Source organism: Cetorhinus maximus, chromosome 22 (assembly GCF_964194155.1).
Source record: "Cetorhinus maximus chromosome 22, sCetMax3.hap1.1, whole genome shotgun sequence".
In the NCBI taxonomy this organism is placed as follows: Eukaryota; Metazoa; Chordata; class Chondrichthyes; order Lamniformes; family Cetorhinidae; genus Cetorhinus; species Cetorhinus maximus.
In genome coordinates, this window is record NC_135900.1 from 62,875,429 (window position 1) to 62,902,735 (window position 27,307).

Sequence of the window (27,307 nt, forward strand, 5' to 3'; positions counted from 1 at the left end):
GCAGCATTGTGAAAGACACAAGTTTCAATCCAGAAATAGACGGTAACCTCGGGGCTAAAAAGAGTGAAGAAATTAATGAAATTAATATTATCAGATAATTATTGATAACACTTAAGGGACTAAAACCTGACAACTCCCTGGGACCTGATGGCCTACACCCTAGGGTTCAAAGAGAGATAGCTGCAGAGGTCGTGGATGTGCTGGCTATGATTTTCCAAAATTCCTTAGATTCGGAAACACTCCCATTAGATTGGTAGTTGGAAAATATTACACTTTTCAAGAAAGGAGAGAGAGAGAAAACTGTGAGCTACAGGCTAGTTAGCCTAACATCAGTTGTTGGGAAATTGCTGTAATCTATTTTTAAAGAAGTCTCAACAATGCACTAAAAAAACATAGGGCTGTAACCTCTGAGCTCTCCAGCGTCAGATTTGGGGGGTATCCCAAAGATGCACTGGGGAATCCCTCTTGGAAGTTGCCAGGTAAGGGTTTGCACGGTAATTGCCCAGAAGTGCACACCTCCTCTGGACAATTGGCCTGTGCTGGGAACCATCCAAAAATGTGGTTTAAATCGCAAACTGCGGATGGTTCTGCTGGGGTTATCCCAATCGTTAATCAGAAAAAGTTAAAAGAATTAAAAACTCTTCTCACTTCTGGCTAACAAAGACCCAGACCAACCCCATGGGACTCCCCCCACACCCCCTGAACCCACCCCCCGTGGGAATTCATTCCCCCCACACCCCTGAACCCCCCCCACCCCACAGAACCCCCCCACCCCACAGAACCCCCCCCAACCCCCACCACACTGCAACCCACACTCCCCAGCAACCCCCATCCCAATGATTCCCCACCCACCCTCCAACCCCACCCCACACCCACCAACCTCCCCAATACCAACCCTCGGAACTCTGACTCCCCCCCCTGACCTCCGACCCCCTCCCAACCTCCAACACCCACCCACCTCTCCCCCTCCCCCAAACGTGGCTGGTCCCCACACTTCATGGACCTCAGACCCCCCCACCTCCCCCGGACCCTCCTAACTCCCCATGGACCTCTGACCAACACCCCTCCCCACCAACCTCTGACCACCCCCTTCCTCCATTTCCAACAGACCTCTGACCGACCCATGACCCACCACCACCTCCCCTTACCTGGAACACCCCTCAACCCCCCCAGATATCCCACCCACTCTCTGGACCATCCTGAATCCCTTACCCTCCCAACCCCCAAATCCTATCCACTTAGCTTAGATGTTTCACTTCTCCCTGGCCTGTCAATTTCCCTGGGCCTTTAAACTTACCTGCTTTATGGCAGCAAATTCCAAAAAGAGGGGGTGTGGCCTCCTTCAATCCGCTGTGGCTACATTTCGCTGGGGCCTGCGAGGAGTCTTTTGATGCAGGCCCCAAGCTGGCAAATGGAAGGGTCAGCATAATTTTCAAGACCAGGCACATGTGCATTTATTTCTTCTAATTATTATGGGTCAGTGCTTTCCGATGCTAGTTGGAAGTTATGGTCCATTGTATGATTAGAACAAGCCAACAAGGTTTTACTAAGGGATAATTCTGTTTGACAGAGTTATTAGAGGTTTTTGAGGATGTAATTAGTAGGGTATATAAAGGGGAACCAATAGATGTTGTGTACCTGGCATGGGATAAGGTGCCTCACAAATGGTTAATAGGCAAGATAAGGGCTCATGGATTTGGGGATATTATTTTAGCATGGATAGAGGATTGGTTAATGGATAGAAAGCAGACAGTGGGCATAAAGAAAGCTTTTTCAAGTTGGTAGGCAGTGGATAATGGAGTGCCACAATGATCAGAGCTGGGGCCTCAATTATTTATAATCTGTATTAATGACTGAGATGAAAAGACAGAGAGTAATGTATCAAAGTTTTCTGAGGATACCAAGCTGGGTGGGAAGGTAAGCTGTGGGGAGGACACAGAGAGACTGCAAAGAGATATAGACAGGTTAGGACTGAGATGAATGGGCAACAAGTTGGCAGATGGAGTATAATGTAGGGAAATGTGAAGTTATTCACTTTGATCATAAGAATAGAAAAACAGAATATTTTTCATACAGGTGTAGCAAGCAATTAGGATGTTAAATGGCATGTTGGAGTACAAGATTGGAGTACAAAAATAATTAAGTCTTGCTACAATTGTGCAAGGTTTTGGTGAGACCACACCTGTGAAGTTTTGGCCTCTACATTTAAGAAAGAATATGCTTGTATTGGCGGCGGTATAGTGAATGTTCACTAAATTGGCCCCTGGGTTAAGGGGATTGTCCTATGATGAGAGGCTGAGTGAATTGGGGTTATATTCTCTGGAGTCTAGAAGAATGAGGCAATCTCATTGAAACCTACAAAATTCTGAAGGGGCTTTGATAGGATGGAAGCTGAGAGATTGTTTCCGTTGGTTGGGGAATGTAAAACACGGGGGCACAGTCTCAGGAGAAGGGACTGATTATTTAGGTCTGAGTTGAGGAGCAATTACTTCACTCAAAGGGTTGTAAACCTTTGGAATTCTCTACCCCAGAGGGTTGTGGATGCTCCATCATTAAATATATTTAAGGTTGGGATAGACAGGGATATGGGGAGCAGGTGGGAAAGTGGAGTTGAAGCCCAAGATCAGCCATGATCAATATTGAACGGTGGAGCAGGCTCGATGGGCCGTGTGGTCTACTCCTGCTCTTATTTCTTGTGCTTTTGTGTGCTACTGCCTCAACCATTCCCATTGGTAGCGAGTTCCTTATTCTCATCACTCTCTGGATAAAGAAATACCTTCTGAATTCCCGATGGAATTTCTTGGTGACTATCTTACATTGATGGCCTCTCGTTTTGCTCTTCTCCACAAGTGGAAACATTTGTTCTGTGTCTATCAAAACTTTCCATAATTTTAAAGGCCTCTATTCAGGCATCTCATTTCAAGGGATAAGATATCCAGCCTGCTTATCCTTTCCCAATAGGTACATCATTTCAGTTCATGTGAATTGTTTTTGCTTCATCTCCAATTTATATTCTTCTTGTGATATGGTGACCAGAGCTGCACATGATGGGCAGAATCTTCATCAACAGCAGGAAGCTTGGTGAGTGGGGTATTGTCGGGAGGCCAAAAGTCAGTTTCCTGACAGTGGGATGAACTTTAAGAATTACATTTTCAGGACTCTAAAGACTAGTTAAAGGTGGGTCGAGCTCCCTTTAGCATTTGTTAGCATGTCATACATGCTCATTAAAAGGCCACCTCGCTGGAATTAAGTTCCCCCTCCAAATTAAGTTCCCCGCCAGTCAGAAATTAGAATTTCACATTTACAACTGTGTACAGGTGAGCTTGATTTCTTCCATGACTTTGAAGTGAGTAGATGCTGCTTTGCCCTTCTTGGGGACTGCTCACAAATCTCAGCCTCTTGACTCATATCGGGTACTGGTAGGTCAAACTGCACAAAGGCTGGGCATGGGAGGCAAGCGAAGAATGGAAGGGTGGTCGGGGGCTAGGGTGGAGCGGAGGCTGGACACAGTAGGTAGGTGAAGGATAGAAGTTGGTCGAGTGGAGTCTGGGATTGGGAGAGAGGTGGGGAGGGAGGCAGTGATGGAATGCGAGGGTGCAGTGACATGGTAAGGAGGGAAGGGCCTTGCTTGTTGGGTCTGGGTCTAGTGGTAGAGTGGGGGAGGGCATTTCCAGGCAGGGATGGTGGTAAAGAGATGGTCCTAGAGGGCAGGGTCAGTACTGTTGATGGTGGGTTGAGCTGAGGGTACTGGGTAGCGGAGGGAACAGTCACAGTGAGAGGGGGAAGTAGGATGCGTTAGGGTGGAAGTTCCAGGGTAATTGTCGGGTAGCTGAAGGTTTCATGGTGGGGTCATGGAAACAGATGAAACATATGGCTTGGATGATAACCTTGGGGGACGCAATGGCGTAGTAGTATTGTCACTGGACTTGTAATCCAGAGACCCAGGATAATGCTCTGGGGAACCGGGTTCGAATCCTGCCACACGGATGGTGGAATTTGAGTTCAATAAAAATCTGGAATTAAAAGTCTGATGATGACGACCATGAAGCCATTGTTGATTGTTGTAAAAACCCATCTGGTTCACGAATGTCTTTCAGGGAAGGAAATCATCCATCATGTGACTCCAGACCAACAGCAATGTGGTTGACTCTTAAATCCCCTCTGAACAAGGGCTATTGGTGATGAACAATAAATGCTGGCCTAGCCAGTAGCGCCCACATCCCATGAACAAATATATTTTTAAAAATGCTCAGTTGTGTTCTCCTCTCTCTGGTGAAGCCCACACGGCAGCAGGTGTGTTCCCGACTCATGGGTCTCATAACATCGAGATCCCAGCAAGGTGTGGAGCTGCTGTTCATTCTGTGCGATTTGTCATCTGCTGCAGATGCAGTGAGGCAGTGAGGGAGGGCGGGCGGGAGCGAGGGAGGGAGGTGGATGTCTCCAAGGGACACGGCTGGTGGACAGCAGCAAACTCCTGACTCCAAACCTCCACCCTCCCAGGTGAATGCTCATGGCTGACAAGGGCTCATGTGATTTGTCTTTCTATCCTGCCAAGGCAATGGTCTCCCTATAGAGTTTTGAGGGTAGTGGAGGCAAGCGGAATAGTGTCAGAGGGAGGGTTTTTGCACATGGCTGTCATCATCCCGGTTAAAGAGCAATGTCTCTGTGCACAGTCATGTATGAACAGGAGTAGCACCCATTTCTGGTCCTCCATGATGTCCTTTACCTGGAAGGGGTGCACTGGGGATGCCATTTCTAGATGGAGGCAGTCACAGGGCTTAGCACTGGCCCTCTGGCTTGGAGGTGGAGGGAAACCTGAATGGAATATGCTCACTAGACTAATTACTGCAATTTGTTCACAGATCCACTGAGACCTGGATGATGCAGGCTCCAGGTAACCCTGCCTTTCTGCTGTCTCTCATCCCTGTGTACTTGCACACTTAAACTGCCGGATGCCCTAATGAGAGTATCAGTTGCAGTGAGTAGACAATGCCACTTAGCCTAGAGGAATGCAGCAATCTCTGTCCTTGCCGCTGTGGTCAGATGGAGGGCCTCTTGCTGCTTTTCCTGGACAACCTGGAGCAGAATCACCAGGGAGGCTTTGCGGAACCATGGGGCTGCATGTTGTCTGCTCTGGGACTTCCTGGATGAGTAATCCAGAGCTCCTGGCTTACAGTGAGTGAATGGCTGTCTGGGTGCCCTTTAAATATGGCGCCCGGAGCATCGACCCCATGAAGTAACAGCAGGTTCAGCAACTTCCTGCCAGCCTCCATCAAGAGACTCACTGTTTGCATAATTAATGAGCTGACCAACACAAGATCATTGATCTCCCCACAGCGGAAATCACTCCAGCTTCCACTCGTGCCACCGAGCTTAGACTCCGTAATGGAAGATTCCAGTCATTGGGTGGGATTTAATGCTCCCCTGGGAGTGGATTGGGAGGTGGGGGTGGAGTGGGGGAGGGCGTTCCATCAGGTGGCAAGGCATGGGATGGAGAGCTTGGCACCTTCCTAAATCAAAGATAAAAGCAAAAAACTGCGGATGCTGGAAATCCAAAACAAAAACAAAAATACCTGGAAAAGCTCAGCAAGTCTGACAGCATCTGCGGAGAGGAACACAGTTAACGTTTCGAGTCCGAACTGTTGAAGGGTCATTTGGACTCGAAACATTAACTGTGTTCCTCTCCGCAGATGCTGCCAGACCTGCTGAGTTTTTCCACCTTCCTAAATCACCTTGATTAAGTGAGTGGCAGGAAGGTCGAGGCCGACCTTTCCGCCCTGAGGCCATTTGAGGTCCTTAAGGAGGCTGCTTAAGGGTTTCATGCCGCTACTGCTGGTATTTGTCTTGGGCAGGTACGCTCCTGGGGTGGATAATGGGGTGGCCTCCTGTTCAGACAGCCTGTAGCCCACAGAGGCGACAATAGCCACCCCCTTGGCGAGACACCTCTCTTGCCCTTCACACTGACTGCCCCTCCCCCACCTGCACTTGCCAGAGCCTGCCTGATTGGTCCCAGTGAGGCACCCCACTAACCTCTGAGGCCATAATCCTGGGCCTCCTGTAATCCCAGCAGTGGCCACCTCTGAGTGGTGCTGCTGAGTCTGAGGAGCTGCCAGCCATCGGCTTTCTGGCAAAGATTCTAAGAGATGAGCAATCAGTGAGAAGCTTTCTTTGATTTAGCAGCTGTCAGCCCCGGGATAAACTTCCTAAAAGAAACATTTATGCAAGGCAAGTGATAGCTCATCCAGTTCAATTATTGTGATTCAAGATAAGTTTTGAAGGTATTTGTGTTAAAACTGAAGTTTATTAAGTGAAAAATGGGATGATATAATCCTTTGATGCCATAAATTTCACTTGAGGGAAAGTAAATATAAACAGGAGCGTCAGGCCATTCCCTTGAGCTCAAAACCTGGGAGGCAGCGAAATCTCCAGTGCCTACTATTTTAAGGGTAACTCGGAGTGTAGTTATAATTATTATTATGAATAATTATTGTTTACATAAAATTATTAGAAATGATAGTTATCAATCACTGTATAGTTAAATTAGAGAAGATATGCCAAAATCGAGAATAGATGCTAAACCAGTTTCGAATTTCAAGGGCAATTAGGGAAGGGTAACAAATGCTGGTCTTACCAGTGATGCCTACATCCCATTAAAAGAATTAAAATAAACCTCAGTTACATCACACTTGGCGAAACAAACTGGAAGTGGAATGGCCACAGTGATGGCACCGTTCGCTGAGTGGAGAACCAATAGTATCTCTGGTGTAGCCATTTCCAGGAACTCAATGAGAATAACTCCCAATCAGGCACTTACCTGCCTGGCATCGGGGTTCCTGGGGCCTTCAGCCTCCAGGAGCTGCCGGCCAATGTCTGATTGCAGCTTGTAGCTAATTGCTCATTGCTTAAAATCTCTGCTAGTAACCAAACTGATTTTTTCAATTCCAACAGAAACTCAGTTAGCACTGAAAAACTAAACATCAAGAATTAACCATTTCCTCACTATTCTACCCTTGAATGTCCAAAAGTGTGGCTGTGACAAAACAATTCATTAATATCATGTAACTATCTCTATCTACTCAATCACACTGATTCCTACCCATTTGTATCACCAGAATATTTTCATATACATTGAATGACAAGCGAAGCCTGAAAGTATATTTCTCCCCATATATCAAGAAATCATTTCCTGGCTTTAAAAGACTCTCCAGAGCTGTTTTGCTATTCTCCATGTTGTGAATAATCTTCATTTCAACATTTGGCTGTTCATCTTGAATTGGAATTTCCAATGTTACATCTTTCTTGACTTATTTCCACCCCTCTGATGGGTACTGGTGTGTTTTATACTATCCTAATTACTTGGTTTCTCTCTCAAGCATATGGCAACTAATGTCTTCATTAAAAGGTTTCTCACTGTCTTGAAGTGCGTGAGCCATTTTATGTAATGGTTTTGTCAGCATAACTGAGTATGTCTGAGACCTGTTCTTCAGGATATCTTCATCATGCATTTCTCTTGCTAGTTGCCTTATGTGTAATTTATAACATTTCCACACATACTGTAATATCCCAAGATCATGTTGTAGGAGTTGATGTCTAGAGTTCTTTCCTTATCCTCCCTCGGCATGGTCCCAATGCCTCAGGGAGTGGCAAGATTATCAGTATTAACAAAGACAAAACCATTTGCAAGAGAAAGCTATCAATTAACAAATCTGAGCTAGACTTCAGTCATTTTACTCAACTGTATATTGATACTAGATTGATATATTTTGGTGAATCATGCCCAGGTGATTTATATATTTTTTAACCTATCATAGGATGTGGGCCTCACTGGAAAGGCCAGCATCTGTTTCCCATCCTTAATTGTCCTTGAATTGAGTCGTTTGCTAGGCCATTTTAGAGGGCAATTAAGAGGTGGGTCTAGGCCAGACCAGGAAAGGTCACCAGGTTTCCTTCCCTGAAGGACATTAGTGAACTAGATAGGTGAATCAATGATAGGTTCATGACCGTCATTACTGAAACTAGCTTTTAATTCCAGAGCTTTATTAATTGAATTTAAATTCCACCAGCTGCTGTGGTGGTGCTTGCACATAATGCCCAGAGGATTAGCCTGGGCCTCTGGATTACTCGACTAGTGACGTTGTCACTACACCACCATCTCCCTGTACTTGTCCTCGCACAGTTTTGCTAAAACTCTTTGGCTTTCTGAGTTCAATAGCATTAGCTCTGTGAATTCGCTAAGCTCGGTCACGTTAGCTCTGTCGATTCTCTAAGCTCGGTCATGTTAGCGCTGTGCATTCTCTAAGCTCGGTCATGTTAGTGCTGTGAATTCTCTAAACTCGGTTATGTTAGTGCTGTGCATTCTCTAAGCTCAGACATGTTAGTGCTGTGAATTCTATAACCTCAGTCATGTTAGTGCTGTGAATTCACTAAGCTCGATCATGTTAGTGCTGTGAATTCTCTAAGCTCGCTTATATTAGCGCTGTGAATTCTCTTATCTCAGTCGTGTTAGCTCTGTGAATTCTCTATCTCGGTCATGTTAGTGCTGTGAATTCCCTAAACTCGCTTATATTAGCGCTGTGAATTCTCTAATCTCAGTTGTGTTAGCTCTGTGAATTCTCTATCTCGGTCATGTTAGTGCTGTGAATTCTCTAAGCTCGGTCATGTTAGCTCTGTGAATTCTCTAAACTCGCTTATATTAGCGCTGTGAATTCTCTAATCTCAGTCGTGTTAGCTCTGTGAATTCTCTATCTCGGTCATGTTAGTGCTGTGAATTCCCTAAACTCGCTTATATTAGCGCTGTGAATTCTCTAATCTCGGTTGTGTTAGCTCTGTGAATTCTCTATCTCGGTCATGTTAGTGCTGTGAATTCCCTAAACTCGCTTATATTAGCGCTGTGAATTCTCTAATCTCGGTTGTGTTAGCTCTGTGAATTCTCTATCTCGGTCATGTTAGTGCTGTGAATTCTCTAAGCTCGGTCATGTTAGCTCTGTGAATTCTCTAAGCTCGATCATGTTAGTGCTGTGAATTCTCTAAGCTCGCTTATGTTAGCTCTGTGATTTCTCTAAACTCACTCATGTTAACGCTGTGAATTCTCTAAGCTCAGTCATGTTAGCGCTGTGATTTCTCTCAGCTCGGTCATGTGAGCGCTCTGAATTCACTAAGCTCGATCATGTTAGTGCTGTGAACTCACTAAGCTCGGTCATGTGAGTGCTGTGAATTCACTAAGCTCGGTCATGTTTGCGCTGTGAATTCTCTAAGCTCGGTCATGTGAGCGCTGTGAATTCACTAAGCTCGGTCATGTGAGTGCTGTGAATTCACTAAACTCGGTCATGTGAGCGCTGTGAATTCACTAAACTCGGTCATGTGAGCGCTGTGAATTCACTAAGCTCGGTCATGTTAGCGCTGTGAATTCGCTAAGCTCGGTCATGTTAGCGCTGTGAATTCGCTAAGATCGATCATGTTAGCGCTGTGAATTCTGTAAGCTCGGTCATGTTAGCTCTGTGAATTCTCTAAGATCGATCATGTTAGCACTGTGAATTCACTAAGCTCGGTCATGTTAGCTCTGTGAATTCTCTAAGCTCGATCATGTTAGCACTGTGAATTCTGTAAGCTCGGTCATGTTAGCATTGGGAATTCACTAAGCTCAGTTATGTTAGCTCTGCGAATTCTCTAAGATCAGTCATGTTACCTCTGTGAATTCTCTAAGCTCGGTCATGTTACCTCTGTGAATTCTCTAAGCTCGGTCATGTTAGCGCTATGAATTCTCTAAGCTCGGTCATGTTACCTCTGTGAATTCTCTAAGCTCGGTCATGTTAGCGCCCTGAATTCACTAAGATCGGTCATGTTATCTCTGTGAATTCTCGAAGCTCGGTCATGTTCGCGCTGTGAATTCTCTAAGCTCGGTCATGTTTGCTCTGTGAATTTTCTAAGCTCGGCCATGTTAGCGCTGTGAATTCACTAAGCTTGGTCATGTTAGCGCTGTGAATTCTCTAAGCTCTGTTATATTAGCATGGTGAATTCACTAAGCTCGGTCATGTTTAGCTGTGAATTCTCTAAGCTCGGTCATGTTAGTACTCTGAATTCACTAAGCTCCGTTATGTTAGCGCTGTGAATTCTCTAAGCTCTGTTATGTTAGAGCTGTGAATTCACTAAGCTCGGTCATGTTTGCGTTGTGAATTCAATAAGCTCGGTCATGTTCGTGCTGTGAATTCACTAAGCTCGGTCATGTTTGCGTTGTGAATTCAATAAGCTCAGTCATGTTCGTGCTGTGAATTCACTTAGCTTGGTCATGTTTGCGTTGTGAATTCACTAAGCTCGTTCATGTTTGCGTTGTGAATTCAATAAGCTTGGTCATGTGCGTGCTGTGAATTCACTAAGCTCGGTCATGTTTGCATTGTGAATTCAATAAGCTCGGTCATGTGCGTGCTGTGAATTCACTTAGCTTGGTCATGTTAGCGCTGTGAATTCACTAAGCTCGGTCATGTTTGCATTGTGAATTCAATAAGCTCGGTCATGTGCGTGCTGTGAATTCACTTAGCTTGGTCATGTTAGCGCTGTGAATTCACTAAGCTCGGTCATGTTAGCGTTGTGAATTCAATAAGCTTGGTCATGTGAGCACTGTGAATTCTGTGAGCGCTGTGAATTCTGTAAGCTCTTATGTTAGCACTGTGAATTCAATAAGCTCGGTCATGTTAGTGCTGTGAATTCTCTAAGCTCGGTCATGTTTGCTTTGTGAATTCAACAAGCTCGGTCATATTCATGCTGTGAATTCACTTAGCTTGGTCATGTTAGAGCTGTGAATACACTAAGCTTGGTCATGTTTGCATTGTGAATTCAATAAGCTCGGTCATGTTAGCGCTGTGAATTCACTAAGCTCGGTCATGTTAGCGCTGTGAATTCACTAAGCTCGGTCATGTTAGCGCTGTGTATTCTCTAAGCTCGGTCATGTTAGCGCTGTGAATTCACTAAGCTCGGTCATGTTAGCGCTGTGAATTCACTAAGCTCGGTCATGTTAGCGCTGTGTATTCTCTAAGCTCGGTCATGTTAGCGCTGTGAATTCACTAAGCTCGGTCATGTTAGCGCTGTGAATTCACTAAGCTCGGTCATGTTAGCGCTGTGTATTCTCTAAGCTCGGTCATGTTAGCGCTGTGTATTCTCTAAGCTCGGTCATGTTAGCGCTGTGAATTCACTAAGCTCGGTCATGTTAGCGCTGTGAATTCACTAAGCTCGGTCATGTTAGCGCTGTGAATTCACTAAGCTCGGTCATGTTAGCGCTGTGTATTCTCTAAGCTCGGTCATGTTAGCGCTGTGTATTCTCTAAGCTCGGTCATGTTAGCGCTGTGTATTCTCTATGCTCGGTCATGTTGGTGCTGTGAATTCTCCAACCTCAGTTATGTCAGTGCTTGTATTCTCCCAACTCAATGGAGTTAATGTTATGCAATCTCTGACCTTGGTTGTATTCGTGCTGTCCGTTATCTGAATTTGATGATGTTAGTGTTGGGCATGCTATGAACTTGGTAATGTTAACGCTGTGCTTTCTCTGAACTGTTAATACTTTGCATTCTCTAAGCTTGGTCAAGCTAGTATTGTGAATTCCCTGGACTCAGTTGTGTTAAAACTCTGCATTCTGTGAACTAGGTTGTGTTAGTATTGTGTCTTCCTGGAACTCAATACTGTTGGTGTTGAAGTCTGAACTCGAGAATGTTAACCGTGTCTATTCTCTAAGCCCAGTAGTATCAGTGCCAATGTTCCCTCCAAGCTCTCTGGCTGTGTGGCCATGCCACTACCCCAAATGTTCCCACGCAGGCCATGCACAACTCGGTCTTTTCAAGTTACCATATGTACATGCATGCAGCGGGCAGAAGAATTTAATAAGTCCATGGACTTAAATAAATCTCCCTCACACTACAAAAAAATTGAGAGGTCAGCGCTGCCTGCTCTTTGAAAGTACAGTAATAGTGTTCCCACTGTGCCTTGTTTGAACCCTGGAGCCTGCCCGACATTGACTAACAAATCCCCGCTAAACCTCCTACCTCTTAGCATAGATCTCTGTCCCCTGGTTATGGGAACTCAATCAATGGGAATAGAGTCTTCCTATCCATTCCATCTAGAGCCCTCATCATTTTGGACACTTCAATTATGTTTCCCGTCAGCCTCCTCTGTTCCAATGAAAACCAACCCAGCCTATCCAAACTTTCCTCAACACTAAAATTCTCCATTCCAGGCAACATCCTCGTAAATCTCCTCTGTACCCTCTGTAATGAAATCACACCTTTCCTATAGTGCAGTGTACGCAGTACTCCAGCTGTGGTCTAACTTGTGTTTTATACATTCTATTTCAACCTCCCTGCTCTGATATTCTGTGCCTCAGTTATCAAAGGAAAGTGTCCCACTTGCCTTCTTAACCACCTTATCTACCTGTCCAGCCACCTTCAGGGATCAGTCAACTTATATTCCAAGATCCCTCTGTTCCTCTACACTTCTCAATATCCTCCTATTTACTGTGGATTTCCTTGCCTTGTTTGCCTTCCCCAAATACATTACCTCATACTTGTCCAGACTAAACTCCTTTTGCCACTGTTTTACCCACCTGACTGGACCATTGATATCTTCCTGCAGTCTACAGCTTTCTTCTTCAGCCAATTTTTGTATCGTCTGAAAACTTCTTAATCATACCACCTGCATTGAAGTTCAGTGGAACCCCACTGGAAACAGCCTTCCAGTCACAAAAGCAAGCATCAACCTTTTGCTTCCTGCTCTTGAGTAAATTTTGGATCCAGCTTGCCATTTTGCCTTGGATCCCATGGGCTTTTATCTTTGTGACCAGTCTGACATGTGGGACCTTATAAAAGCCATGTTAAAATCCATATAGACTATATCAAATGCCCTCCCCTCATAAACCTCAACTCCTCAAACAATTGAATTAGGTTAGCAAACATGATCTTCCCTTAACAAATTCCTACTGACTCTCTTTGATTAATCCATGACTTTTTAAATGAAGATTTAACTTGTCCTTCAGAATTACTTGGTCTGTCCCTTTCTCCCTTTTTAAACTAAAGTACAATGTTAGCTGTCCTCCAGTCCTCTAGCACCACACCTTAACCAGAGAGGATCGGAAAATGGAGGTCAGGACCATTCGAATACATTTCACCTGGGCCTGGAGATTTATCCACTTCCAAAGATGTTAAACCTCTCAATGCATTCTCTCTCACTATGTTAATTTCTTCTAATATTTCACACTCCTCCTGTCTGATTGCAATGCCTGTATCATCACTCACTTTTGTAGAAACAGAAACAGATGCAAAGTATTCATTAAGAACCATACCAATGTTCTCTGTCTCCACGCACATTCTCCACCCTTCTGGGCCCTATTAGACCCGACTCTTTCTTTAATTATCCTCTTGCTCTTCATGTATCTCTAAAATATCTTTGGGCTTTCCTTGATTTTACTTACCAATACTTTTCATGCCCTCTCTTTGCTTTCCTAATTTTCTTTTTAATTTCACTCCTACAATTTTTATCCTCCTCTAGGTTTTCTGTAGCGTTTTTCTGTAGTGTTGAGCCCTTGGAATTTGTCATAAACTTCCCTATTTTTCTTTATCATCTTCTTTAAACCTCTTGACATTCACGGGACTGTGGATTTGTTAGTACTACCCTTTTTCCTTTAATGGAACAGACTTGCTCTGAATCCTCACAGTCTTTTCCATGAATACCTCTTGCTGATCTGGCACTGATTTATCTACAAGTAGCTGTTTCCAGTACAAAATAAAAACAAAGTGCAGGAAAAGCTCAGCAGGTCTGGCAGCATCTGTGGACCTGCGGGGAACATAATCTGGCGTGAGGCCAAACATCAGTTTCCTGATGAACTTTAGCAATTCTGTACTCGGGACTCTAAAGGTGGGTCAAGCTTCCCAACAATCAATGTCAAGAACCCTTTCGAATGCACTATCATGTCATGCATGCTTATAAAAAGGCCAGCTCGCCAAAATTAAGTTCCCCGCCAGTGACAAATTAGAAAGTTCACATTCACAACTGCACATAAGCAGTGTGTACCCGGCAAGGTTGAATTCTTTCATTATTAACGGAGTTGCTGCTGCATTGTCCTCTTTCGGTAGAGACAGGGTGGTAATAATGCAAGTTGTGAGGAGGATGACCAAAGAAGGTCAGCAGGGGTGGGTGGAGCAGTGGCCAGATAAAGGTGGAAGGGAGAATGCGGGCCGCCCGGGGAGGGGGAGCGCCGTCTGCCTGGGGAGGGGGAGGGGGAGCGCCGTCCGCCCGGGGAAGGGGAGCGCCGTCCACCCGGGGAGCGCCGTCTGCCTGGGGAGGGGGAGGGGGAGCGCCGTCCGCCCGGGGAAGGGGAGCGCCGTCCGCCCGGGGAGCGCCGTCCGCCTGGGGAGGGGGAGGGGGAGCGCCGTCCGCCCGGGGAAGGGGAGCGCCGTCCGCCCGGGGAGCGCCGTCCGCCTGGGGAGGGGGAGGGGGAGGGGGAGCGCCGTCCGCCCGGGGAAGGGGAGCGCCGTCCGCCCGGTGAGGGGGAGGGGGAGCGCCGTCCGCCCGGGGAGGGGGAGCGCGGGCTTCTGGGTGCCCGTTAAACATGCCACCCAGACCTTCAACTGCATGAAGAGACTGTACAAGGGCAGAAAATCTTTCCTCCCACCTACATTAGTGATTCTTCTGACACCCTGTGTCACTGTAACAATTTCCAGTATCTTGCCCCGAACTGCCTCCTCTTCACTATGGACGTCCAACCCCCCTCCACCTCCATCCCCCACCAAGACAGTCTGAGGGCTCTCCGCTTCTTCGTTGAATGGAGGCTGGAAGAATTCCCATCCACCACCGCTTTCTTCCGTCTGGCTGAACTTGTTCTCCCATTTAACAATTTCTCCTTAAACTTGTCTCACTTCCTCCAAATAAAAGGTGAGACTATGGGTACCCGCATGGGCCCCAGTTATGCCTGTCTCTTTATGGGGTATGTGGAACGTTCCTTGTTCCAGTCTTACTCCGGCCCCCTCCCACAACTCTTTCTCCGGTACATCGATGACTGCGTTGGTGACGCTTCATGCTCTTGTCTGGAACTGGAAAAATTCATCAATTTTGGTTCCAATTTCCACCCCTTTCTCACCTTCACATGGTCCATCTCCAACACTTCCTTTCCCTTAAGATAAAAGCAAAAAACTGCGGATGCTGGAAAATCAAAACAAAAACAAAAATACCTGGAAAAGCTCAGCAGGTCTGACAGCATCTGCGGAGAGGAACACAGTTAACGTTTCGAGTCCATATGACTCTTCAACAGAACTAAGGAAAAATAGAAAAGAGGTGAAATATAAGTTGGTTTAAGGGGGGGGTGGGACAAGTAGAGCTGGATAGAGGGCCAGTGACAGGTGGAGATAACCAAAAGATGTCAGAGACAAAAGGACAAAGAGATGTTGAAGGTGGTGATATTATCTAAGGAATGTGATAATAAAGGTACAGATAGCTCTAGTGGGGGTGGGGTGGGGGGAAGGGATTGAAATAGGCTAAAAGGCAAAGATAAAACAATGGATGGAAATACATTTAAAAATAATGGAAATAGGTGGGAAAAGAAAAACCTATATAAATTATTGGAAAAAGGGGGATCAGAAAGGGCGTGGGGCTGGAGGAGAAAGTTCATGATCTGAAATTGTTGAACTCATTTTCAGTCCGGAAGGCTGTAGAGTGCCTAGTCAGAAGATGAGGTGCTGTTCCTCCAGTTTGCATTGAGCTTCACTGGAACATTGCAGCAGGCCAAGGACGGACATGTGGGCATGAGAGCAGAGTGAAGTGTTGAAATGGCAAGCGACAGGGAGGTCTGGGTCATGCTTGTGGACAGATTGAAGGTGTTCCGCAAAGCGGTCACCCAGTCTGCGTTTGGTCTCTCACATGTAGAGGAAACGGCATTGGGATCAGTGAATGCAGTAGACTAAATTGAGGGAAGTGCAAGTGAAATGCTGCTTCACTTGAAAGGAGTGTTTGGGCCCTTGGACGGTGAGGAGAGGGGAAGTAAAGGGGCAGGTGTTGCACCTTCTGCGGTTGCATGGGATGGTGCTGTTGGAGGGGGTTGAGGTGTATGGGGTGATGGAGGAGTGGACCAGGGTGTCCCGGAGGGAACGATCCCTGCGGAATGCCGCTGGGGGGGTGAAGGGAAGATGTGTTTGGTGGTGGCATCATGCTGGAGTTGGCAGAAATGGCGGAGGATGGTCCTTTGAATGCGGAGGCTGGTGGGGTGATAAGTGAGGACAAGGGGGACCCTATCATGGTTCTGGGAGGGAGAGGAAGGTGTGAGGGTGGATGCGCGGGAGATGGGCCAGACACGGTTGAGGGCCCTGTCAACCACCGTGGGTGGAAAACCTCGGTTAAGGAAGAAGGAAGACATGTCAGAGGAACTGTTTTTGAAAGTTGCATCATCAGAACAGATGCGACGGAGGCGAAGAAACTGAGAGAATGGGATGGAGTCCTTACAGGAAGCGGGGTGTGAGGAGCTGTAGCCGAGGCAGCTGTGGGAGTCGTTAGGCTTGTAATGAATATTGGTGGACAGTCTAACACCAGAAATTGAGACAGAGAGGTCAAGGAAGGGTAGGGAAGTGTCAGAGATGGACCATGTGAAAATGATGGAGGGGTGGAAATTGGAAGCAAAATTAATAAATTTTTCCAGGTCCAGACGAGAGCATGAAGCAGCACCGAAGTAATCATCGATGTACCAGAGAAAGAGTTGTGGGAAGGGGCCAGAGTAGGACTGGAACAAGGAATGTTCCACATACCCCATAAAGAGACAGGCATAACTGGGGCCCATGCGGGTACCCATAGCCACACCTTTTATTTGGAGGAAGTGAGAGGGGTTTAAGGAGAAATTGTTCAGTGTGAGAACAAGTTCAGCCAGACGGAGGAGAGTGGTAGTGGATGGGGATTATTCAGGCCTCTGTCCGAGGAAGAAATCAATTTCTGGGGATAGACTGTCTAATAATATTCATTACAAACCCACCGACTCCCACAGATACCTCGACTACACCTCCTGCTTCCTGCAAGGACTCCATTCCATTCTCCCAGTTTCTCTGTCTCCATCATATATGTTCTTATGATGGTACTTTCCATAATGGCACTTCTGCCATTTCTCCCTTTTTCCTCAGTTAAGTTTTCCCTCCCTCCCCAACTGTGGTTGACAGGGCCCTCAACTGTGTCTGACCTATTTCCCACACTTCTGTCCTCACCCCTTCCCTGCCTTCCCAGAACTACAATAGGGTTCGCCTGGTCCTCTCTTTCCACCCTCCCAGTCTCTATATTGAAAGGATTATCTTCCACCAATTCTGCCAACTCCACTGGCAAGATGCCACCACCAACACATCTTCCCCTTTTCTCCCCTGTCAGCATTCCGTAGGGACCATTCCCCCCCCCCCCCCCCCCCCTGCCGGTGACACCCTGTTCCACTCCTCCATCACCTGCAATGTCTCATTCCTTCCCACGGCACCTACCCATGCAATTGCAGGAGCTGTAACAACTGCCCCTTTACCTCCTCCCTCCTCACTGTCTGAAACCCTAACACCCCTTCCAACGATTTATTTGTACTTCTTTCAATCTCGTCTACTGTCATTACTGTTTACCATGTAGTCTCCTCTACATTGGAGAGACCAAACACAGACTGGGCAACCGCTTTGCGGAACACCTTCGGTCCGTCCGCAAGCATAACCCAGACCTCCCTGTCGCTTGCCATTTCAACACACCACCCTGCTTTCATACCCACATGTCCATCCTTAGCCTGCTGCAATGTTCCAGTGAAGCCAGAAGCAAACTGGAGAAACAGCACCTCATCTTCCGATTATGTACTTTACAGCCTTCTGGACTTAACATTGAGTTCACCAACTTCAGATCATGAACTCTCTCCTCCATCCCCACCCCTTTTTTATCCCCTTTTTCCAATATTCATTTTAAATGTTTACTTTTTATCCACTTATTTTTATCTTTATTTATTTTTATTTTCATTCATTATTTTATCCCCACCTTTTATCCTATTTTCAATCTTTTTTCCCACCACCCCACCCCCACTAGGGCCATCTGTCACTTGTTCATGTTGTTCTTTCCAGAGAGCTTATCCTTGTCCGGCTATTATCACATTCTGCTTTCTATCCTTAATGTCACCATCAGCACTTCCTTTAGCCAGTACCACCACCATTAACACCCCTTTGACCTTTTTTTTAATGACATCTTTGCCAATCTCTCCTTTGCCTCCACCTATCACTGGCCTTCTATCCAGCTTCCCCTGCCCCAGCCCCCTTAAACAGTATAAATTTCACCACTTTTTACTTCTCTTTACCTCTGAAGAAGAGTCGTTCAGACTCGAAACGTTAACTCTGTCTTTCTTTCCACAGATGCTGTCAGACCTGCTGAGTTTTTCCAGCATTTTTTGTTTTTGTTTCAGATTTCCAGCATCCCCAGTATTTTGCCTTTATTTTAGTGTTTAATCAACTGCTACTTCTCTTCCAGGAATGCCCACCTTGAAGAAGTATTGCACTTCTCTCCGACAGGATTTCCGCTTGTCTCTTTTGCCCTGTTCACCTTCATTGCTTTCCATTTCCCTCCTGGTGTTTGACAAGGTATTTACCAAAACTCGCTTTCACAGCCATATTTCCTTCCTCAGTGACTGTCTCCATCTCTGACTTACCCCACGTGGATTCCAACTGAAGTTCCATCGCTCATGTTTCAAACCAACCCAGGATTACAGGTATCTCTGGGACATACAATGCTCCTTGGACTGCTGTTCTCGCCACATCCTGAGATCCACACTCAGTGCCATGCACTGCTATATGAACACACTCAACCTCTCCCTCTAGCAGCACCAACTCACCCTATCTCAAAGCTGTCCTTGTCCCCAGTTTCATTTTATTCTTCGCCTCATCTGACGCCTTAACAAGAAACTTTGTCTCTTTCTTTCAGGTGCTAAGGAACGCAAGCTCCAACAACTCATTGATACCAACACCCATCCAGGACCCTCCACCCCTTCCCATTCCTCTGACCCCATCCCGTCTTCTAATCCCAGCCCCGGCCGTGTATTCACCATACCCTCTGACCTTCCGCCCTCTGATGCTGAACGTTCAGTACTCAGCAAAGGACTCAGTTTCATACCCTTACACCCTCACCTCAATGAATTCCGGGCTCGGCACAATGCTGAACTCTTCTTCCGCTGCCTTCGCCTCTGTGCTAATTTCTTTGGCAGGAGTCCTCCCCCCTTCAACGGATCCTTTCTCCCGCCTCCAATATTCTCCCTCCATCTGGACCCCTCCCTCTGGCCTCTGACCTGCTCTTGATCTTTTCATTGAGAACTGTCGGCGTGACATCAGCCATCTCAATTTCTCTGCCCCTCTCACCCACTCTAACCTGTCTCCTTCTGAACTCACCGCACTCCATTCTCTCAGGTCCAACCCTGACTTTGTTATCAAACCTGCTGACAAGGGTGGTACTGTTGTCTCGTGTACTGACCTGTACCTCGCAGAGGCTGAGCGCCAACTCTCGGACACTTCTTCCTACCTCCCCCTGGACCATGACCCCAACAGCGAACATCAAGCCATTATTTCTAGGACTGTCACTGACCTCATCTCCTCTGGAGATCTTCCCTCCACAGCTTCCAACCTCACAGTCTCCCAACCTCAGACAGCCTGCTTCTACCTCCTACCCAAAATCCACAAACAGGACTGTCCCGGTAGATCGATCGTGTCAGCTTGTTCCTGCCCCACGGAACTCATTTCTTCCTTTCTTGACTCCATTCTCTCTCCCCTTGTCCAGTCTCTTCCCACCTACATCCGTGATTCCTCTGACGCCCTAAGTCATATCAACAATTTCCAGTTCCCTGCCCCTAACCACCTCCTCTTCACCATGGACGTCCAATCCCTCTACACCTCCATCCCCCACCAAGATGGTCTGAGGGCTCTCCGCTTCTTCCTTGAACAGAAGCCTGAACAATCCCCATCCACCACCACTCTCCTCCATCTGGCTGAACTTGTTCTCTCACTGAACAATTTCTCCTTAAACTTGTCTCATTTCCTCCAAATAAAAGGTGGGGCTATGGTTACCCACATGGGCCTGACTCTTTATGGGGTATGTGGAACACTCCTTATTCCATTCATACTCAGGCTACCCCCCACAACTCTTTCTCCGGTACATTGATGACTGCTTCGGTGCCGCTTCATGCTCTCGTCTGGACCTGGACAACATGATCAATTTTGCGTCCAATTTCCACCCCTCTCTCACCTTCACATGGTCCATCTCCGACACTTCCCTTCCCTTCCTTGATCTCTCAATTTCTGTTAATAGACTGTCCACCAATATTCATCACAAGGCCACCGACTCCCACAGCTACCTCGACTACAGCTCCTCACACCCCGCTTCCTGTAAGGACTCCATCCTGTTCTCTCAGTTCCTTCATCTTCGTCGCATCTGTTCTTATGATGCCATTTTCCAAAACAGCGCTTCTGATATGTCTTCCTTCTTCCTTAACTGAGGTTTCCCCCAATGTGGTTGACAGGGCCCTCAGCCGTGTCCAACCCTCTGCACCTCTGCCCTCACACCTTTCTCTCCCTCCCAGAACCATGATAGGGTCCCCCTTGTCCATACTTTTCACCCCACCAGCCTCCTCATTCAAAGGATCATCCTCCGCCATTTCCGCCAACTCCAGCATGATGCCACTACCAAACACACCTTCCCTTCACCCCCACTGTCGGCATTCCATAGGGACCGTTCCCTCCAGGACACTCTGGTCTGATCCTCCATCACCCCCAACACCTTATCCTCCTCCCACGGCACCTTCCCATGCAATCGCAGAAGGTGCAACACCTGCCCCTTTACCTCCTGCCCCCTCACTGTTTAAGGGCCCAAACACTCCTTTCAGGTGAAGCAGCACTTCACTTGCACCTCCTTCAATTTAGTCTACTGCATTCACTGCTCCCAATGTGGTCTCCTCTACATTGGAGAGACCGAACACAGACTGGGTGACTGCTTTGCGGAACACCTTCGGACTGTCTGCAAGCATGGCCCAGATCTTCCTGTTGCTTGCCATTTCAACACACCACCCTGCTCTCATGCCCACATGTCTGTCCTTGGCCTACTGCAATGTTCCAGTGAAGCCCAATGCAAACTGGAGGAGCTGCATCTCATATTCCGATTAGGCACTTTACAGCCTTCTGGACTTAACATTGAGTTCAACAACTTCAGATCATGAACTCCCTCCTTTATCCTCACCTCTTTTTTATCCCTTTTTTTCAATATTCATTTTTAATTTTTCATTTTTATTTTTTATCCACTTATTTTTATCTTTATTTATTTTCATTTTTATTCATTATTTTATCCCCACCTTTTATCCTATTTTTCGATCTTTTTTCCTACAATTGTCCCCTTCCTCCACCCCACTCCCACAAGGACCATCTGTCACTTGTTCATGTTGTTCTTTCCAAAGAGCTTACCCTTGTCCGGCTATTATCACATTCTGCTTTCTATCCTTAATGTCACCATCAGCACTTCCTTTAGCCAGTACCACCATCATTAACACCCCTTTGACCTTTTGTTTATGACACCTTTGGTAATCTCTCCTTTGCCTCCACTTATCGCTGGCCTTCTATCCAGCTTCACCTGTCCCACCCCCTCTTAACAGTATACATTTCACCCCATTTTTACTTCTCTTTAGCTCTGAAGAAGTCATACAGACGTGAAACGTTAACTCTGTCTTTCTCTCCACAGATGCTGTTAGACCTGCTGAGTTTTTCCAGCATTTTTTGTTTTTGCTTTGTGGAACACTTCGACTCAGTCTGCAAGTATGACCCTGACCTTCCTGTCGCTTGCCATTTCGATTCACCATCTTACTGTCATGCTCATGGTTCTTATCTCATCCTCCTACAATGTTCCAGTGAAGCCCAACACAAACTGGAGGAAAAGTACCTCACTTTCTGATTAGGAACTTTACAGCCTCGTGGACTCAACATTGAGTTGAACTTTGTCCTCCATTTTGACTTTTTCCCCCAAGTGCCAGTCTGTATCTTGTTCTCATGTATTTGCTTTCAGACAGAGCTAACCTTTATTCTGCTGTTAACACCTACTCTGAACCAATGCTTTGTATATTTAATATTATCATTACCACTGCCTTTGCCTTGTGTTCCATGACACCTTTGTCATTTAGTCAACCTTGCCCTCTAACTTATCCCTGACCTTCTCTTTTGCTCCCCTCCCCCCTTTTTCAACAACATTAAACCCATCACATTTCTACCTCTCTTCAGTTCCAATGAAGAGTCATATTGCGCTCAAAACGTTAACTCTGTTTCTCTCTCCACAGATGCTGTCAGACAGCTGCTGAGTTTTTCCAATGAATTCCAGAAGAATTCAAATGGTTATGAAAAGAGAAAAAGAAACTTAAAAATACAAGATAAAAGATACACAGTTAGAAAAAGCTTACAAAACAACCCCAAAATGCATTATCAAAGGTGCACAAAAAAACTATCTTTTTGGCAACAGCCCTTCTAGATTCTTCCCCAGAGACCAGTGGAGGCTGGGCCATTGAATGTACTCAAGGCTGAATTAACAGATTTTTGATTGACAAGGGAATCAAAGGTTTAGGAAAGTGGAGTTAAAGTCACAATCGGATCAGCCATGATCTTATTGAATGGTGGAGCAGGCTTGAGGGGCTGAATGGCCTACCCCTGCTCCTATTTTTACTGGTCTAATGAGGCAGTGTGGCTGAAAATGTAAAGGACACCTGGGGCATGAAAGAGGTACCAGAAACAATAAATACTCATGAAAGCTTGAAAATTAGGTCTTCGTCATTGGAACAAATCAAATTACCGGTGAATATGGTAAGGGTGTTGAAAATTATCGAAGGATGGGACTGACTGTTTCCGGTTGTTCAAAACTAAACCTCTTCATATAAAGGCTCATAGAATTCACTTCAGAGCTAGTGACTGAGGTAGAAACAATGGCGATATTCAGGATCAGATTGGATAGAGGGATGAAGGAGAAGAGGATGAAGGGATATGGGAAGAAGGCAGATAAATGGGATTTGAATTTTTTTCTCTTGCGGAGGATAAACACAGACATGGGCTGTTGGGCTGAATGGCCTGTTTCCCATTGTAACTTCCATGTGTTTTCATATATCCGATGGGATGGAGCAAACTGCAAAATGAACGATTCTGGTTAGATATCTGTACAATGAAGAATTTAAACTTATATCAGGAAAGTTCTATAGACTACAAGGTCGGAATACGGAAGAAAGAAGGAGATGTAAGAACAGGAAAAGAATTTAAATGGAAACTTTAACCAACCAAACATAAAATGAGAAATCCCTGTTGGTTCAGAGTCAGAGTTGGTAAATGTAATGTGTGAATGCATTGTGACTGAGGACGCCTGAACTTAAAATGCCCCATTTGGCATAAGTGGGCTGGCAGTGGCCTTAAAATGGTGTTGGATCACAAACCCCATTTACAATGACACTGACTGCTGCCACCTAGAGTACAGCCCTAGGATGGGTGCCCAGGCCAGCACTTTAATTCAGGTGAGAGGTCATTTACATTATGCAACCCAGTTACAATTCTGCCAATGTGTATCTGGCAGTGAATGGCTGAACCAGTCGTGCTTAAGAGATAGCAAGGGAGAGGAACAGGATCAGGGATCAGGGGTGTGGGAGATACAGGCAGGAATCACGGGGGAGGGAGATGGAGTCAGAAATTGGGGGGAACCGAGGGAAATAGAGTCAGAAATCAGGGGGGAACCGAGGGAAATGAAGTCAGGAATCGTGGGGAGGAAGCTGGAGTCAGATCAGGGGGAGGGAGCTGGAGTCAGGGTTCAGGGGAGGGGGATGGAGTCAGGGATCGGGGGGAGGGAGATGGAGTCAGGGATCAGGGGGAGGGAGATGGAGTCAGGGATCGGGGGGAGGAAGATGGAGTCAGGGATCGGGGGGAGGGAGATGGAGTCAGGGATCGGGGGGAGGGAGATGGAGTCAGGGTTCCGGGTACGGGGATGGAGTCAGGGATCGGGGGGAGGGAGATGGAGTCAAGGATCAAGGGGAGGGAGATGGAGTCAGGGATCAGAGGGAGGGAGATGGAGTCAGGGATCGGGGGTAGGGAGATGGAGTCAGGGATCAGAGGGAGGGAGATGGAGTCAGGGATCGGGGGTAGGGAGATGGAGTCAGGGATCGGGGGTAGGGAGATGGAGTCAGGGATCAGGGGAGAGGGAGATGGAGTCAGGGATCAGGGGAGAGGGAGATGGAGTCAGGGATCAGGGGGAGGGAGATGGAGTCAGGATCGGGGGGAGGGAGATGGAGTCAGAGTTCGGGGGGAGGGAGCTGGAGTCAGGGTTCAGGGGAGGGGGATGGAGTCAGGGATCGGGGGGAGGGAGATGGAGTCAGGGATCAGGGGGAGGGAGATGGAGTCAGGGATCAAGGGGAGGGAGATGGAGTCAGGGATCAAGGGGAGGGAGATGGAGTCAGGGATCGGGGGGAGGGAGATGAAGTCAGGGATCGGGGGGAGGGAGATGGAGTCAGGGATCGGGGGGAGGGAGATGGAGTCAGGGATCGGGGGGAGGGAGATGGAGTCAGGGATCGGGGGGAGGGAGATGGAGTCAGGGATCAGGGGGAGATGGAGTCAGGGTTCCGGGTACGGGGATGAAGTCAGGGATCGGGGGGAGGGAGATGGAGTCAGGGATCGGGGGGAGGGAGATGGAGTCAGGGTTCGGGGGAGGGAGATGGAGTCAGGGATCGGGGGGAGGGAGATGGAGTCAGGGTTCGGGGGGAGGGAGATGGAGTCAGGGTTCGGGGGAGGGAGATGGAGTCAGGGTTCGGGGGAGGGAGATGGAGTCAAGGATCAAGGGGAGGGAGATGGAGTCAGGGATCGGGGGGAGGGAGATGGAGTCAGGGATCGGGGGGAGGGAGATGGAGTCAGGGATCGGGGGGAGGGAGATGGAGTCAGGGATCAGGGGGAGATGGAGTCAGGGTTCCGGGTACGGGGATGGAGTCAGGGATCGTGGGGAGGGAGATGGAGTCAGGGATCGGGGGGAGGGAGATGGAGTCAGGGATCGGGGGGAGGGAGATGGAGTCAGGGTTCGGGGGAGGGAGATGGAGTCGGGGATCGGGGGGAGGGAGATGGAGTCAGGGATCGGGGGGAGGGAGATGGAGTCAGGGATCGGGGGGAGGGAGATGGAGTCAGGGATCGGGGGGACCGAGGGAGATGGAGTCAGGGATCGGGGGGAGGGAGATGGAGTCAGGGTTCGGGGGAGGGAGATGGAGTCAGGGTTCGGGGGAGGGAGATGGAGTCAGGGATCGGGGGAGGGAGATGGAGTCAGGGATCGGGGGAGGGAGATGGAGTCGGGGATCGGGGGAGGGGGATGGAGTCGGGGATCGGGGGGAGGGAGATGGAGTCAGGGATCGGGGGGAGGGAGATGGAGTCAGGGATCGGGGGGAGGGAGATGGAGTCAGGGTTCCGGGTAGGGGGATGGAGTCAGGGATCGGGGGGAGGGAGGTGGAGTCAGGGATCAGGGGGAGGGAGATGGAGTCAGGGATCGGGGGAGGAAGATGGAGTCAGGGATCGGGGGGACCGAGGGACATGGAGTCAGAGTTGAGGAGGACCGAGGGAGATGGAGTCAGGGATCGGGGGGGATCGAGTGAGCTGGAGTCCGGGTTCGGGGGGGACCGAGGGAGATGGAGTCAGGGATCTGGGAGACTGAGGGAGATGGAGTCAGGGATCCGGGGGAGGGAGATGGAGTCAGGGATCGGGGGGAGGGAGATGGAGTCAGGGATCGGGGGAGGGAGATGGAGTCAGGAATAGGGGGGAGGGAGATGGAGTCAGGGATCAGGGGGAGGGAGATGGAGTCAGGGATCAGGGGGAGGGAGATGGAGTCAGGGATCAGGGGGAGGGAGATGGAGTCAGGGATCAGGGGGAGGGAGATGGAGTCAGGGATCAGGGGGACCGAGGGAGATGGAGTCAGGGATCGGGGGGAGCGAGGGAGATGGAGTCAGGGATCGGGGGGAGCGAGGGAGACGGAGTCAGGGATCGGGGGGACCGAGGGAGATGGAGTCAGGGATCGGGGGGAGGGAGATGGAGTCAGGGATCGGCGGGACCGAGGGAGATGGAGTCAGGGATCGGGGGGAGGGAGATGGAGTCAGGGATCGGCGGGACCGAGGGAGATGGAGTCAGGGATCGGGGGGAGGGAGATGGAGTCAGGGATCGGGGAGAGGGGGATGGAGTCAGGGATCGGGCAGACCGAGGGAGATGGAGTCAAGGGAGAAGGAACTGAAATGATGGTGCAGCTGAGAAGGATGAGTTTGAGGTCAAGAATCCAGATTATGAAAATGAAACGGGTTCAATTTATACCAAAGTTCTATCATAAAGTGAACCAGTTTGAAGATGAGACTGGAAGACATGATCAGATGATTGCAGTCTGCACAGGGTGATCTACATCCAGTTCTTTGGTGATTAAGCAGAAATGTTATCCAGTCTGTGCTAGACCAGCCTCAGAAATCAGAATCCCTTAAACCAACATGTTGGAGCTCTGAAATTATAGTCACATGTTTAAAAGACTCCACAATTCCCGTTCAATGATTGATGTATTTGTGATTTTCAGACAGTCCTGGCCATGGCGTAGGGGCACTGATCTACCAGAATGATTGCTTCGTAAGTACTGGATGTATATTTACAAAGATTCACTCAATTTTTTTTCATTTGGAAGTTCAAACTTTTCCCTACAGGTTGTACTTTAAATCCATACCATTCGAATATTGTTAAAACATTGAGACAGATTTGCCTGCACTGATAAAACAATCATGATCATTCCACAGGTGGGAATGGGCTACAATGGTTTTCCAAGAGGGAGTCGCAGTGGTCAATATCTTCAGAATTACCAGGAGCCTGAGGGAGATGATGCTCAGTCTCAGAAAAGGAGCCATGGAGCAGAGCAACAGAACGCAAGTTTTATCATCTGTGCTGAGGCCAATGCTCTTTACTTCAGGTAAATGGTGGATGAATTCAACAGTAACAAGAATTCTATAGCTTTCCCTGTACAGGGAGGGACTGCAGAGCGATTTACAACAACAACAACTTGTATTCATATAGCCCCTTTTACAGCATAAGACTTCCCCAGGTGCTTCACAGGAACATTATCAAACAAAATATGACAACGTGCCACATTAGGATAGGTGACTGAATTAGCATCTTTGGTTTTAAGGAATCTAATTAAAGAGGAGACAGAGGGAGAGAGCTGGAGAGGTTTAGGGAGGGAATTCCAGAGCTCAGGACCCAGGCAGCTGAAGGTACGGACTCTAATGCTAGGGCAAAAATAC

General features: G+C 47.7%; 1 protein-coding gene across 1 annotated transcript in view; it reads left to right on the forward strand.

Moving 5' to 3' along the window:
• LOC144696327 (uncharacterized) overlaps positions 1-27,307 on the forward strand; it is a 239,292-nt gene that overhangs the window by 194,017 nt on the left and 17,968 nt on the right. The window contains exons 16-17 of the mRNA XM_078567544.1: positions 26,593-26,642; positions 26,807-26,976. Coding sequence (XP_078423670.1) covers positions 26,593-26,642; positions 26,807-26,976 — 220 coding nt within the window. The remainder of the gene's footprint in view (positions 1-26,592; positions 26,643-26,806; positions 26,977-27,307) is intronic.